We start from the raw sequence: 16160 nt of genomic DNA, 5'->3' as shown, positions 1-16160 counted from the left end.
AGTGAGTCCAGAAGTACAGCAGTGTGTGACTGAATGGAAGGAGGTGTCATCGAGACTGATGTGGGTGAAAGCTAATTTTGAACGTGAGTTGTAGGTGTTTGTGAGTGCATATGGGCCTGGTAGTGAAAGGGATGAAGAAGAGAGGGAGTCTTTCTGGAATGATGTTGATGAGTGTCTGCAGAGTTTTGGAGCGAATGTGAATGTAGTAATGATGGGAGATCTGAATGCTAGAGTGGGAAATGTAGCATTTGAAGGTATAGTTGGTATGCATGGTGTGACTGGAAAAAATGAAAATGGGGAACGAATGATAGCGATGTGTGCTGAGCGAGAGATGGTGATTGGAAATACGCTGTTTGAGAAGAAAGATATTTATAAGTATACATGGGTGAGACAGGAGGGTGGAAGGGTTGTTGATAGAGCTTTGATGGACTATGTGGTTGTGTCTAGGAATGTAATAAGAAGATTGTTGGATGTGAGAGTTCTGAGAGGGGAGGGTGCAGGTATGTCTGACCACTACCTGGTGGAGGGAAAGTTAAGCGTAGGTAAGAGATGGGTGAGAGCTAGGAGGGTTAGGTGTGGCAGGGAGGTTTTGAAAGTGAGTGAGTTGGATAAAAGAGAGAAAAAGATAGAGTATCAGGAGAATTGAAAGATGAGTGGAACGCTGTGAAAGATCGGGAAACTGGCAGTATGGAGGAGGAATGGCAATTGTTTAAGAGCCCTGTGGTGGGGCATGCAGAAGAGGTGTGTGGTGTGAGACGTGTTGGTGGTGGTGTAAGAAAAGGAAGTGAATGGTGGTGCGAGGAAGTAAGTATGGCTGTGGCTGAGAAGAGACATGCATAATGAAGTGTGGCTGCAGAGGAAGGATGAAATGTCATATGAAAGGTATAAGGAAAAGAGGAATAGGGCGAGAAGGGCTGTGCCTGATGCTAAAGTGGCAGCAGATGAGAGGTGGGGTAGGCGGCTGACAGAGAATTTTCAACAGAATAAGAAAATGTTTTGGAAGCAGGTGAAAAGGGTGCAAAAGGGAGAGTCTGGGAAGGAAGAACGAGTAAAAGCAGAGGATGGAAAGATGTTAATTGAGATGGATGCAGTAATGAAGAGATGGGCAGAGTATTTTGAAAGATTGTTAAATGTAGAGGAGGAAAGGGTGGCTGAGATTGTGGTGGATAAAAGGGTGCAAGGAATAAATGTGTTGGGAGAGTTGAATGATTCTTTGATCACGAAGGAGGAAGTGGAGAAGGCAGTAAAGGAGATGAAAACAGGGAAAGCTGCAGTTATGGATGGGTTTGCTGTGGAATGCCTGAAGGGTGGTGGAGTGACTATTGTTGACTGGTTAGTAAGACTGTTGAATGTGTGCTTTATGAAAGGTATGGTGCCAATTGACTGGGCAAGTGCTTGTGTGGTCCCGTTGTATAAAGGCAAGGGTGATAAGCATGAATGTACTAGCTTTAGGGGTATAAGTCTGTGGAGTGTTGTAGATAAGGTGTATGGTAGAGTGTTAATTATGAGAGATAGAGAGGGTACAGAGGGAGTGATTGGTGATGAGCAGTGTGGCTTTAGGAGAGGGAGGGGATGTGTTGATCAGGTGTTTGCTGTGAGACAAGTGTGTGAAAAGTATTTAGCGAAAGGCAAGGATGTGTTTTGGGCATTAATGGATTTAGAGAAAGCGTATGATAGAATTGATAGGGAGGCTTTGTGAACTGTTTTAAGATTGTATGGACTTGATGGTAGGCTACTAAAAGGGGTGAAAAGTTTTTATGCAAATAGTAGAGCGTGTGTAATAGTGGGAAATGCTGTGAGTGATTGGTTTCCCGTGAGAGTGGGGCTGCGACAGGGATGTGTGATGTCGCCTTGGTTATTTAATATTTACATGGATGGTGTTGTAAGGGAGGTGAATGCAAGAGTTTTAGGTGGAGGTCTGAGTCTGGTGAATGTTGATGGTGGAGAGTGGAATCTGAAGCAGCTGCTGTTTGCAGATGATACTGCTCTGGTGGCTGATTCAGAGGAGAGATTGAGACAGTTGGTAGAGGAGTTTGGAAGGGTGTGTGAAAGGAGGAAATTGAAAGTAAATGAGAATAAGAGTAAAGTGATGAAGTGTACGAGGTTGGTAGATGGTAGGGGGATGAATATAGTTTTGAATGGCGAGTTGCTTGAGGAGGTAGAGTGTTTTAAATATCTAGGGTCACATGTTGCTGTGGATGGAAGAATAGATGCAGAAGTGAAGTTTAGAATAAATGAAGTAGGAAAGGTGCTGGGAGGAATGAAAAAAGTGCTAAGATGTTGTTCGCTTAGAAAAGATGTAAAGAGAAGGCTGTATGAGGGTGTTGTGGTACCAACTGCGTTATATGGGGCTGAAACATGGAATAAGGGTGTAGCAGAGAGGAAAAGTTTGAATGTAATGGAGATGAGGTGTCTGAGGAGTATGTGAGGGGTGACGCGTATGGATCGAGTGCGAAATGATGAAGTGCGAAGGAGAACTGGAGTTGTTCGGGAGATGGCTGGTAGAGTTGAGCAGAGGGTGTTGTGATGGTTTGGGCATATGGAGAGAATGGATAATGAGCGATTGGTGAAAAAGATAACTAGATCTGATGTGAGAGGTGTAAGGCTGAGAGGAAGACCACGAATAGGATGGATGGACAGTGTGAAGAGAGCACTGGATGCGAGAGGGATGTCTGTTGAGCAAGGAAGAGTGGCTGTGCCTGACAGAAATAAATGGGAGAGAAATTGTGAATGAATAAATGATGACGCAGCCCTGAGGGGATATTCTCCCGCATTTGGTCTGATCAGCTAGTCAGGTCAGGTGTGGGTAAGGGGATAGGTCTGTTATGATGTGGCAGGGGTAAACCAGCTCTGCTGTCGGGCCCTGCTGCGGATGTCACTGATTGCATTGCGCAGTTGACCCTTGTGCGGTGTGGTGCGGTGAGGATTTGTCCGTTCTGCCGTTTGGGGCTAAGATGCGAATGAATGTGTTTGAATGGATGAGTAAATGGGGAGTGTGTCGTCCTGTCTCGGCAACCTCCCTTTCCTTGGGGGAAGCAGCCTAGGTATATAGATAGATAAATAGAAAGTTATATCACCATAAATATGTTAACCTTATAGTTTTTATGAACGCAGAAATGATAGAATACAATTAGTACTGGATAACAGCATTTCACTTGGACTAACAAGTGCTAACGTCTAGAAAGGTTAAATTTACCTTCTTAGTACTGCTGTTTATAGTTCCTTTTAGTTTTTTTGGTGACGCGGTCCAGCCTCACATGCAACAGAGTGGCTGATATGATTGTAGGATGGGTATTGCAACAGGTCTACCGTATTTCAAGTACATTTTATTACACTTATTCTTTTGTGGCCATGCTAACTAACATCGACATACAATATATTTATAATTCAAGGGCAAAGTAAAAATGAAATAGTATATGTTCCTTCGAGAAAAAGTGAAAAGTGCTATTTTTTAAAATCCTGTAAGCCCCTTCAATGATCTACCAGACATGTTAAAGAAGTGGCCCGATTTCGCCAAGTAAAAGAATTGGTTGTTGTTGTTGTTGTAGTAATCATTCTGAATCGTAGTGAACAAAAAAGAATGAAATAATCATACGTATTAATATTTTTCAAAGTGTATATATCAGTCTCGAAACAGCAGGTGGCAGAATGAATATGTGAAACTTGGAATCATGTTTCCCACAGGGTGACTTCGTGCACTTGAGGTACTTCTACGTCCACGGTGGCAACTTCGAGGTCAAGAACAGGACCATGACTCTCCTCAAGCAGGTGGGTAAACCACTGACTCCTCTCGTACCTGCCATGGCATAATCATTTTATTTTTATCTATCTGTATATTCGAAGAGTCTTAATACTGCAAGCCACAAACAAACCATTTACTTGCCACCCTGTCCTCTGCATTCAGGCTACCTTCTCTCCAACCCACACACCTCTCCCTCATACCTCCACCCCATTCCTCCAGCTTATTCTCCGTGCCCCCCCCCCCTCCACCTCACTCAAATACGCTCTTCTAATCAGTGTCCTGATATATTTTCTAGTGAAAAATGTGCATTAGCTTCAGTGATGAGTGAAAAGAATATAGTGAACATCAGGACAGTTGTATTTCCTCACAATGCTGCAGCATCAATGGAAATTGTGTGTTGCTTGTAAGTTGTTATCCTCAAAAATAACCTAAGTGGTATTATCACTATTGAATTAGCTTCTTCAGCTGAAGGACGTCTTTTTCCTTTTTCCTTTTCTTTCTTCTTTTTTTTTTTTTTTTTTAATAATTTCGTGCTACTTCACCCAAGTGTACTCAGATTAGGAGGACTTTTTCAAACTGGAGTGATTCAGTAAATCCATCATTAACCACCTTGGTCCGAGACGTCTCTCCAGAGTTATAAATTATCCTGTACGACTGTATGCAGAAGGCAGGAAAAATACATTGGATTGGACAGCTTAATATTGTCAGCGTCAGGGGACCGTCGAAGCACAAAGTTCTTTCTCCTGGATTTTTTTTCCCCCTGTAAGTAAGACTCTTTGACTGACCCTGGTGCAGATGCGTGACCTGCGCCACGAAAACATCAACGGGTTCCTAGGGATGCTGTGTGACTCTCTACGACCCGGCCTGGTGTTCGAATACTGTAGCCGCCGCTCCCTCGAGGACGTCATCAGGCAGGAGGACATCAAGCTTGACTGGTCTTTCAGGCTTTCCCTCCTCACCGATCTGGTCAGGGTATGTAGTATTCATTTCTGCAAGATCTCTTGAGAACGTTGGTACGATCAAAAGCTCGCCGACGCCTCTTTGCCGGCTGTTGAAATAGTTTATAGCACATGACACACACACACACACACACACACACACACACACACACACACACACACACACACACACACACACACACACACACACACACACTGTGCAAGGAGAAAGGACACATCCCGACATTCAGGTAGGAATTAGATGTTTTAAAGTTTGGATAGGTTATATTAAAATTCGTCAGCAAACTTTATTTTTTTTGTGGTGGAGTAGTTAGAGTCAATAATTACCATACACGTTTGGGGTGCCTAGCTAATTAATCATGATTCAAGTTTTTCATGACTTTTGAAATCAGATGAACTTAGCATGATATCACTGGATTTTGGCACAGTTTGCAGACGATGTAATGTTATTTTAACCGCAGTTGCCCTAACAGGGTCAAGAGTTCACCTACTACCACACTGCGTCTTCGTCGGACTTAGGGCATGTTCGCCATTTTCCTCCCTGACAAGCAGAAGAACCCAGCAAACCTTACTCAGAATAGGAACACTAGTCTGTGGAGTGAAGTGAGAGGCAGAAGAGTTGAAATAATAGGCTAATTAGTGTCTCATGAACTGCGTATATATGCGGTCAGTAGTTCCTTTACACTGACTAGAAACTGAGTTAAAATTTAATGATATCTTGATACAATAGTCAATCAATCAATCAATCATTTCCTGTGGCACCCTCGGGGATGCATAGGGCCTCGATGAACTCACACCACCACATCCTATCTTGTGCTAACTCCTCAAGATCTCCCCAACACTCATCTCCAGCTTCCCGTCTCATTGTCCTCACCCACGTCTCTTTTGGCCTTCCTCTACCTCTCCTACCAAGTGCCACCCACCTGGTGTACCTCGTACTATTCCCTGTCTCCTATACACATGTCCTAGCCACTTCCATCGTGAGAATCTAACATATTCATCGATCAGCTGCACTCCCGTTATTTCTCTAATTCTACTATTTGGTATCCTTTCCCACCACTTAACTCCTAATATTCTTCTAAGTGCTTTATTTTCAAACACCAAGAATTTATTTTCCATAGTCACTGTGCTGTACCAAGACTCGTGTCCATAAATTAAGATACTCCTAACCATTACCTTATAAATTTTGATTTTTGTATGCACAGAGAAATTGTTATTATTCCAAATATTTTTAAGCATTCCCATTGCCTGATTAGCCTTCTTTAACCTTTCCTGGAATTCAAAGTTCAAAGAACCATCCTTGGCTAAATAAGTACCTAAATATTTAAACCTATCAACTTGCTTTACAACCATACCTTCAATTACACATTCCTGCGCATTTTCCATATTCATATTGATTATTTCAGTTTTTCCACAATTAATAACCAAACCCACCTTGCGACCTTCACTCACCAAACAGTCCAACACTCTCTGCATCTCTTCTGGCCCATCACAAATCAAAACTATATCATCCGCATAATCTAAATCCAAAAGTTTCCTGTTCTCTCCCCAAAGTATACCTGCACCGGTTTCTGTTCCAACGCGTTTCATAATGTAATCAATGACCAATATAAATAGTAAAGGCGATAGAACACCACCTTGAATTACTCCGGACTTGACTTCAAACGAATCACTAAGACAACCATCAACCATCACTTTACAAAATGTGTCCTCATGCATGTTCATAATGACCCTCACAAACTCCTCTGGTATTCCATAATGTCTCATGATCTTCCCCATAGTCTCTCTCGAAACACTATCAAAAGCCTTTTCATAATCAACAAAACAAAGACTTAACGGTACTCTCATTTCATTAACTTGCTGCATCAAATGCCTAACTATAAAGATCTGATCATTGCAACCACGTCCCTTTCTAAAACCAGCCTGTTCATCCCTCAGAATACCCTCAACCACCGGCTCCAACCTATTTAACAACACTCTACTGAAAACTTTCAAAGCTATCGGTGACAAAGAGATTCCCCTCCAATTACCACATTCACTCAGGTCTCCCTTCTTCGGAACTTTAACAATTACACCATTCTTCCAAACTGATGGTAGTAACCCCGTCACCCATATCTTATTGAATAGCTTGGTCAAGATCATTATTAATCTATCCCCCTCCACTTTAAACATTTCCGGAAATAAACCATCCTCCCCTGGTGCCTTATTATTCTTTAACTGTTTTACTGCTTTCTCCACTTCTGCAAGCCTCAACTCTCCTGTTTCTATATTTAAATCTTCCTGAGCAGACGGTATATCCTCTTCTGGTGGTATTGGTCTATTAAGAACTGTCTCAAAATGCTCTTTCCATCTATTTTTAATATCTCCATCTTTGGTCAATAAATTTCCTTCCCTGTCTCTAACTGGTATTTCCTTGCGTTTACCTGCATTACCACTCAGTTCTCTAATCGATTCATATGCTATTCTTTGACTCTGTCCATCATTTTTGTTTATTAAGATTTCAGTCTCTGCAACTTTTCATCCACACATCTTCTTTTATCTCTCCTAGTCAGCATTAAAAAATATGGGTTGGAATCCACGGCTTCAAGGCTCGTTTCTTAAGGACATTGCAGTGACGTGCCGTTCTCTCTCTCTCTGTCTCCCTTTCTGCTTGCTTTCCTGAACACCAGTTTCATGATGAAACTTTCATTCACAGAAATATCAGTCTAAAATTTCAGAACACTCGCAAGCTTCAGCTTCATATGCTGGAACACAGTGCAACATTAATGAGAGGTAAATGTTACTTATAGTTCCATTTGTACTGACCTTTACTCTGAGCATCAGCATACTGTGTCCATTTGATCCTGCCATATTGCTGCTCTCTCTCCATCTTAAATGATGAGCTGTAACAAGGAATGAATAATAAAATACGATGGTAATAAAAAAGAACTGCTGTGGAAAGGATGTATCCTGGATTTTGAGCTAGGTGAAAATATCCTGTGATGGGACGAAAATCCGTATCATGTTCAGGTGGACAAACTGTATTGTGGGGTGCTGATTGTATGAAATTTATGTATAATCAGATCAAAATAATGTAGAATATACACTGTTATTCAGACCTCACAGCAGAATGGTCGTTGGCACATGCTAAGTTTATTCTGTGAAATTCCCGAGTCAAAAATATTTTTTCCGTTCAGCTTAACCTTAGCAATTCCACTTCTCTGACACGGTTTACTTGGCGCTTAATTTTATTATTCATAATACAACAGTTTCTGTTCAGTACTGTTGTTACAATGCACAGAATGCCACAGACTGTGTTGTCGCCATTAGTATCCACCCACGTCTCCTGCCTTTCTCTTAAGAAACTTCGAAAATCAGTGTGTCGTTGAATGTGCATCAGCCAACGCAAATGACACTTAACTGTGACCAAATGAAGCACTCAGTGTCGGTTGCTGCAGATTCACCACACTGATTTTTGAAGTCCATGGGCAGAGAAGCAGGAGAGGCGACAGGACTTTTGATACTGACTGTGCATGTTGATTTTAATGTAATGGTAAGTATTGCCTAATTTTTGCTGTCTGGTGCAGGCTCTAGGGACAGCCGGACGCATGCAGAAGATCTGTTACTCCCTTGTCTCTGTTCTTTCATTAGTATAATTGGGATCTTGGATGTAACAACGGCGACAGAGGGTAGTATTCTAGGGGAAGACTGGGACACAGGAAACTCTAGATTGTCTGCCTTTACGTCCTCCTGTGCCCGATAAGCATAATCTAACCCCTCGTTTTCTACCTTGATCTGTGTTACCCGACACTAAGCCTCTAAAACCTACCTCGACGACCAACCTTCTACTCTCGAAATCCGACTTTCCTTCCTCTAACTCCGTCGCACTGTGATATTGCATGTGCCCTTTTCCTCCTCACCTCATATTCGTAATGCATGTGTAGAAAGCTTAGCATTAAAGTTTACCGACTACACATTTCTGGTGGGTGAATAAACACAAAGAGAAAACAAACTCTACCTTGAGAATTTCAGTCAAGGTCATTTATTCATGAGCTCGATATGCTACCCCCCCACCTCCTCCTGTTTTGCCCTTAGGCATACGGAATAAGTCTTCTTCTTTTCCTTCTTCTGATGCAGGGTATGAGGTATTTGCATGGATCCTTACTGCGCCTCCACGGCCGCCTCTCTTCGCGCAACTGTGTGATCGACGCACGCTGGGTTCTGAAGATCACCGACTATGGACTGCCCGGAATCCACGAGTACCAGAACCTCAGTCAGCCCAACCGACCTTTGCGAGGTGTGATTTTTTTACTATCTTCTTTCTTTATATTTTAATTTCCGTATATTTTTTTAGAATCACAACTGATATGTACGGTCCTTTGCAAAACTTTCTTCCCTCCTCCTAACCCGCAGTAAGACATAATTATAATAGTTTTGATAAAGTTCCATTTAATTACCATACCTGTAGAATAGTTTAACAAACATTTTGTAAGAACTATTCATTCTTAACTAAAATTAATACGATATTAAGACGTACTTAGCGAAGAAACAGGAACGGAACATTTGAAGGCAACTGTACATACGTGAATCAGTCTTTGGTCACCTAATCTTACCCCTGACTGGAAGGAAGTAATATCCAGATTTTTACACCGAACGGAGACCTCTTGTCCAGTGCCCTGGTGGTAGTTTGAAGTTTTCTAGACTGCACGAGAAACAAATCGCGATGACAAACTGCCGGCAATCTCGCAGAAAAAGAAAATCTGACTACTCCCAACAGGTCCTCACGAGAAGCAGATCGCCATGATAGGCAGTATTCTTGTAGTCAATATAAACTCCTAGCCACCGCCAAAAGGTTTTCGTTCAGTTTGAAACTTTGGCCACGACTGTCCTTTCCCACAGACAGAGGTATAGAGTAAGAAGGAATTATGCCTCACGATTATATCATATCTTGTCGCCTCTCCCACATCTTTCTCCTTGAACGTTAATTTCAGTCTGGTGAATCAGATGCAGCTGATATTGATGACATTCATTTGTGGCCAAATTTAGCCACCAGTTGCAGTTACTGCTGAATCATGAGACTAATCATTAAACTCCCGTCTAGAGAGACTAAGTTGAGACAGAAGGAAGTTTTTGTCGACAGTGCAGCCATTCTTTATAATCCTTCCTACGCATGTCCATCTGTAAGTACAAAGGTTCCTACTACTGTGGTTGCTGCCTTTTATTATCCGAGAAAGAGTGACTGAGTTCATTAAGCGTTTGTGGCTGTATTCTTATTGACTTGGGAGATCAATAATTTTTAATACTTTTTCCATCGTCTTTGCTTTGTTTTGTTTCTTTCAATATATGTCATAATAAAAATAAAATTAATGGCTCTCACTGTTTTACACTATTTACTAAGATAATGTAATAATGTAATTTGTTTTTGCTTCGCCATATGATATTATTTATTTAAGGAGACACGGCCTTCATTAATCATTTTACAAATGGAGGTCTCTGCTAAATGTGGATAAAACTGTTTAGAGTCAGCATGATGAAATACGGGGTGTCCACAAAGTCCTGCTAGGTTCATAATAGTTACCTAAACATATAATAATACAGAGATACAGAATAACAAATTAAGGTCACCTTAAAACACACACACACACACACACACACACACACACACACACACACACACACACACACACACACACACACACACACACACACACACACACACACACACACACACACACACACACACACACACACACACACACACACACACTCTGTCTCTCTCTGTCTCTCTCTCTCTCTCTCGCCGGCTCAGTGGTTACGCTCTCGCCTGGCATCTGCTAAGACGGGGGTTCGCTCCTTTCTCGGGATGCGAAGAGTTTCCCTGACGAAGCCCTCCTAGAGCAAGAGGATGGGTATGTGCATGAGTGAAGGTCAAGAATTTGCCCCTAGATCGGACTATATGAGCTCTCAGCTATCTTCCGGGAGGGTAAAAAGCTGATGATCACAACCAACACGTGATCCTGACCGACCCGGTGAATTACACACACACACACACACACACACACACACACACACACACACACACACACACACACACACACACACACACACACACACACACACACACACACACACACACACACACACACACACACACACACACACACACACAATGTTTTTCTTTTCTTAGTCCTTCCTGTAAAAACAGATCTTACAACGAGAAGAAAGTTGTTGTAGGTTATAGTTTTTCTGTGAGACGAAAGGGAGATGAGATGTGCAACGTTTCTAGGTAAACATACACTTTATTTGAAACATTAGAAGCACCTTACTAAAGCGCTTCATCTTCCTGGTAATCTGTTATATTTTTCTGATTATTTTTGGCGTGGTAAAAAGTCGTTTTATGGGAAATCTGTTTAACCGTAGTTTTTAGCTATGTTCTGATGTGTCAACTCATTTGACTCGTCAGGGTAATGGAGGAAGGGACTGTCCTATTTTAAGTGTTCAACTAGACGTAACCTAACCAAGCGTAACTGTACTTAATGATTTAATCTAACCTTATCTAACCTAACCTAACCTAACCTAGCATCCAATTCGAGAAGTTGCTGAAGGAAAACCACCTTTGAGTACGTTAAGACGGACAATCGTGTTACGGCTTATGGAATGTGATGATAGGAACAGTAGGAAAGTTTTCAGCAGGAAAAGGTAATTTACCACCCTGAAAACAGAAAAATACAGAAAACAAACTGGAGGAATATGAACTGAATTGGTAAGGTCCTTCTACTGCTTCAAGAAAAGCGTACGTTTACCAGCTTCTCTCATACGCAGCTCGTCGAAATAAGTAACCCTATTTAGAGGAATCACAATTGCAGGGAAAGAAATTAGGCAAAATTATCCATTATTTGGGGGAAACTACACATTCATCGACATACTTTTCGAATTCATCATTGAGTGTCCCCATGGTCGTAGAATTTTATGGCTCCAACAAATTTTGCACCAGCTAGAAATGCAGGTGTAATTTACGACAGGAAACCGATCGTGTGTGTGTGGAGAGAGAGAGAGAAAGAAAGAGAGAGAGAGAGAGGGAGAGAGAGAGAAAGAGAGAGAGAGAGAGAGAGAGAGAGATGAATCTCATCCCAGATTTGCTGTGGAAGGCGCCTGAATTATTGCGGGACGAGTCACTGATGGTGAAGGGGACACAGGCGGGGGACGTCTTCTCCTTTGCCATCATCATGCAGGAGGTTGTGGTGCGTGGGGCCCCATACTGCATGGTACAACTCACACACCAAGGTCAGTGAGCTCTTAGCACGTACACAAAGGTTGGTCGTCTCATATATTGCATTTTCCTGCTCAGAGGTGACGTACTTCATTACTGCAGCTCAGAGTTCACATACTGCATTATCTCGCTAATATACGGTACTAAAACCGTTCAGTTCATAAGTCGGCCAGGCCACACACGAAGGTCAGTCAGGATTTAACATAAGTAAAATTACAAAGGTCAGACAGGTCGTATAATAAGGTCACTCAGGTCATATAATAATGTAAATTAGACCATAATTAAGATCAGTCAGGTCATATCTTTAGCTTATCCAGGCCATACACCAAGAACAATAAGGCCATCAACTAAGGTCAGTGAGGTCATATACGGAGGACAGTTAGGTTATATCCGAAAGGCAATCAAGTCATACTCCAGGTTTTTCCAGGTCATTTCAAAGGTCAGCCAGGTCGTAAGTCAGGTCATACACCTAGGCTGCCAATTCAATAAGGATTGTGGTATCATATAATGCATGGTACACTGTACTTATAAAGGACACTAATCTTTTGCTCTTAACACTATGAAGCTCCTATGACTCACTTTCACCTGAATAAGATCTTATGATGTCAACAACCAGGTTCTCATTCTCGGCTAAATAAAATCCTATGGTATTAACACACTGAGGCTTCCTTGCCTCACCCTCAGCTGATTAAAATCGCCTGACAGTTGCTGAAACCCAATACTAGATTTGTCCTTACCACGAGAGGGTGATCTCTATCAGGCTCGTAGGCACAACTTTCAGCTGAATAAAACTGTCTGTCAGTGGCTGGAGCAGAACGGTAGCGTTACCTCGACCATAAAAGGGTTGAATACGGTAATATGCGTTGCTGCGGGTTAAAGAAGAGGAGTAATGAGTGCTAACTAATTTGAGTCAACATTTTTTGTAACGTTTTGATTACTACAGAGAATATATCGTCACTTCTAAACATTTCGTTATGATGTCAGACTTTTCCATCCCATTTCTAGTCATACAGCAATAGTATCTGTTACTTGCACTGCTGTTGTAATCCCCGGCTTTTTTCTCATTTTTGTTGTCTGTTTTTTCATGTTCTGTGGATTTTTCCGCGTTACTGACTTTGACATTTTCTGATACTCTGCAGTCAAGGAAAAGAGTTAGCCTAAAATTTCTTGTCTTGTGCTTCTCTCTTTCCTCTGTCGACTAATTCTCCCAAGCGGTGAGAAGCTTAGAATATTTCTCCAGCTATAGATAATTCTTTTGACGTGTCTGGTAAGGGAGAAAAGTGAAGGACATGCACTAAGTATGAGGTGCACGCAGTGAAACGGAAGGCGAACTTTTTCCCTTGGCTATTTCTGTGCCTTCCCATTTTATGGAATCCCTTGTTTTGTTCGAGAGGGTCGTCATCACATGGTAGCCTCCCCTGCCCAGTTATACAGTAGTCCCTCAAGTCTTTCCCTGTTCCCCGAAAAGAGGATGGTAGTCTGCAGGAGATGGGTCTGACATCCACCAGCTTCACGTTCAGATGGAACCAAGAGCCTCATCAACAAAGACAACAACATAGAGACCCTATAATCCCTTGACAGAGATCATTGCACGCCTGAAGAAGCCCCCGCCCATGATCCGCCCGTCGGTGTCTAAAGGCGCGGCGCCCCCTGATGCCATCAACATCATGAAGCAGTGCTGGGCGGAGCTGCCAGAGATGAGGCCAGACTTCAACCAGATTAACGACCTCTTCAAAAAACTCAATCAGGGCAAGTAAGTTCTCTGGAACAATTCATAAGCATTTGCTATCTTGTAATTATATTCGTGCTTTTACCAGATGATTTAACTCAGTTGTGGGAGGTGATATGGTAGGATTAATGAGGCTTACGAGTATATCAAATCCATCAATTTCGAAAAGTCTCTCCTAAGTTGACTAAAATCGTCTGGTGGTAGCATGTGTAAAATAAGAAATAACGTCTTCGCAGTGAAAAGGTTAAAAAGTTTATTTCACAAAGAAAAGTACTAATCAAGTAAAGCAAGACCAGAGAATAAAATAATTCTAATCATTTGAGACGCTGATAGTTGGAATCCACCAGTTTGACTGGGTAGTATGCTTTAATTTACAAGAATGTCCAGCATTTTGCGAGATTATGCGAGATATGCAGATACTTTTTTTTTTTTTTTAATCTTTTTCTAGATGTACCAAAACATTATTTGGTCACATTCATCATTACTGTCTTACCAGTATGTGGGATGATGGGGTGTTGAGACAATTAAATGTTCACTGACATTAAATAAGTGAACAACAAGGAAATAAGAATACTCACTGCTGAAGAACTGCTTCAGTGTATTATCTCACCGTAATGCAACATATACTATGCCCGCTCTTGAGCTAAAATTTTCCTCTCTCCATCTTGAATACTGAGCTGTCACAAGATATTTACATTAGAATTGATTGCTAGTCAGGAAGAAGTGTTCTGGAAATGTTATAGAGCCGATATATCATATCCACCTGCCACTGAACTAGGGGAAATGCACGTGCACTGCAATGTGACTATCCATAACCCTATCCGTTAGAAAAACTATTTTTCCTGTGTACAGATAATTTCATTCAGCTGCTCTCGGGACAGTAGTATTGGAGAGGTTAATATACGCTATATCTGACAGCCCCAATAAAAAAGTCTCTACCCTCCCCCCCATGTCCAGAGATAGCATGAATCTAATAGGGGAAAAAAATGTCATGGATGTGAAGGGGTTGGCTAGTATGAGCATTTTCACTGTTGCGCTTTGAGCAAGATTAACTCAAAATGGTGATCCTACAGGCGGCTGAACATCGTGGACACAATGTTCCAGATGCTTGAAAAGTATTCGAGTAACCTGGAGGAGCTCATCAGGGACCGAACGGAGCAGCTCGACCTGGAGAAGAAGAAAACGGAGCAACTTCTCAACCGAATGCTGCCCAGGTTTGTTTGTCTGTGTGTGTTGAATAGTTGTTTATATTTTTTCGGTGTTTCTTTGTTTCTTGGTTTGATTCCTGTGTTATTTCTTGTAATAATTCTGGATCGTAGTTCTAGCAGAGGTGAAGTAAACTTTCTTTCGTTCGCGTGTCTTTTTTCACTTTAAAACTAGGGAAATTCTGTTGTATTATTTCATATTTCTTCCGTTATTTTCTATGTGTAGGCTAAACTGTGTTACTGATTGTCGAGTAACGTAATGTCTTTCATATTTTGAAGGTACACGTTGAAATTATTATTGTAATTATTATCATTATCATTGTCATTATTATTATTATTATTATTATTATTATTATTATTATTATTGTTATTATTATTATTATCATTATTATTATTATTATTATTATTATTATTATTATTATTATTAGTCATTATAATTATTACTATCATTATGAAAGTAGGTATACAAGCGTGGGCGATTGTATATGTGTATGCTCCGACAGATGACCGAGTGGCAAGAATGAAAGATGAGTTTTAGGCGAGAGTAGAAGCATGTATGGACAAATCTGAGAGGAGCGAGAGAGTGCTTTTGATTGGAGACATGAATGGCAAAGTTGGGAAAGTACGAGTGGATGGAGTGGTTGGTTAGTGGGGTGTGCCAGCTGAAGTAGATGGAAATGGTAGTACTTTAGTGGACATCTGTGCTGGTAAGGGGTTGACAATAGCCAACACCTACTTTCGGCATAAGATGATCCACCGGTATACATGGAGAGTAATGAGGAGGATGGATGGTGAACTTGTTGAACGAAAGGCAATGATAGACTACGTGTGTGTGGATGAGCGAATAAGAAGAAAAGTGTTGGATGCAAGAGTGTGGAGAGGGTGGGGTAATGGAGTCTCGGACCATCATTTAGTGATGGCCAAGATAAAGCTGCAAAGAAAATGGTTAAGGAGACGAAGGGGAAGACAGGAGGAAACAGCTCCTGTGAGAAGAGTGGAGAATTTGCAAGATAGTGAGAAAATGGCAGAGTATAAGAGTATAGTGGAGGAAAGATTGGGAATGTATGAGCTAGAGCAGATGGAAGGGGTGGAAGACCTATGTAAGATATTCACGGAGGAGATAGACGCAGCTTGTGAGGTGGTTTGTGGAGTGAGGAGGAGATGCAAGGATGTGCAAGGGACAGCATGATGGAATGATGAGGTGAAACGAGCTGTGGAACAAAAGAAGAAGGCATATAGTGAATGGTTAGCGAGCAGAGGTAGGGGAGAAGATGAG

General features: G+C 41.6%; 1 protein-coding gene across 1 annotated transcript in view; it reads left to right on the top strand.

Moving 5' to 3' along the window:
* Positions 1 to 16160, top strand: part of LOC145409063 (uncharacterized) — a 328905-nt gene that overhangs the window by 242660 nt on the left and 70085 nt on the right. The window contains exons 12-17 of the mRNA XM_080279615.1: positions 3685 to 3768; positions 4538 to 4714; positions 8818 to 8977; positions 11815 to 11964; positions 13532 to 13703; positions 14753 to 14893. Of these exons, the coding sequence (XP_080135741.1) occupies positions 3685 to 3768; positions 4538 to 4714; positions 8818 to 8977; positions 11815 to 11964; positions 13532 to 13703; positions 14753 to 14893 (884 nt within the window). The remainder of the gene's footprint in view (positions 1 to 3684; positions 3769 to 4537; positions 4715 to 8817; positions 8978 to 11814; positions 11965 to 13531; positions 13704 to 14752; positions 14894 to 16160) is intronic.

Source organism: Coenobita brevimanus, chromosome 79 (genome assembly GCF_032717465.1).
Source record: "Coenobita brevimanus isolate Jiangsu-jjx chromosome 79, ASM3271746v2, whole genome shotgun sequence".
NCBI classification, from domain to species: domain Eukaryota; kingdom Metazoa; phylum Arthropoda; class Malacostraca; order Decapoda; family Coenobitidae; genus Coenobita; species Coenobita brevimanus.
This window is presented reverse-complemented; position numbering and strand designations above follow the sequence as displayed.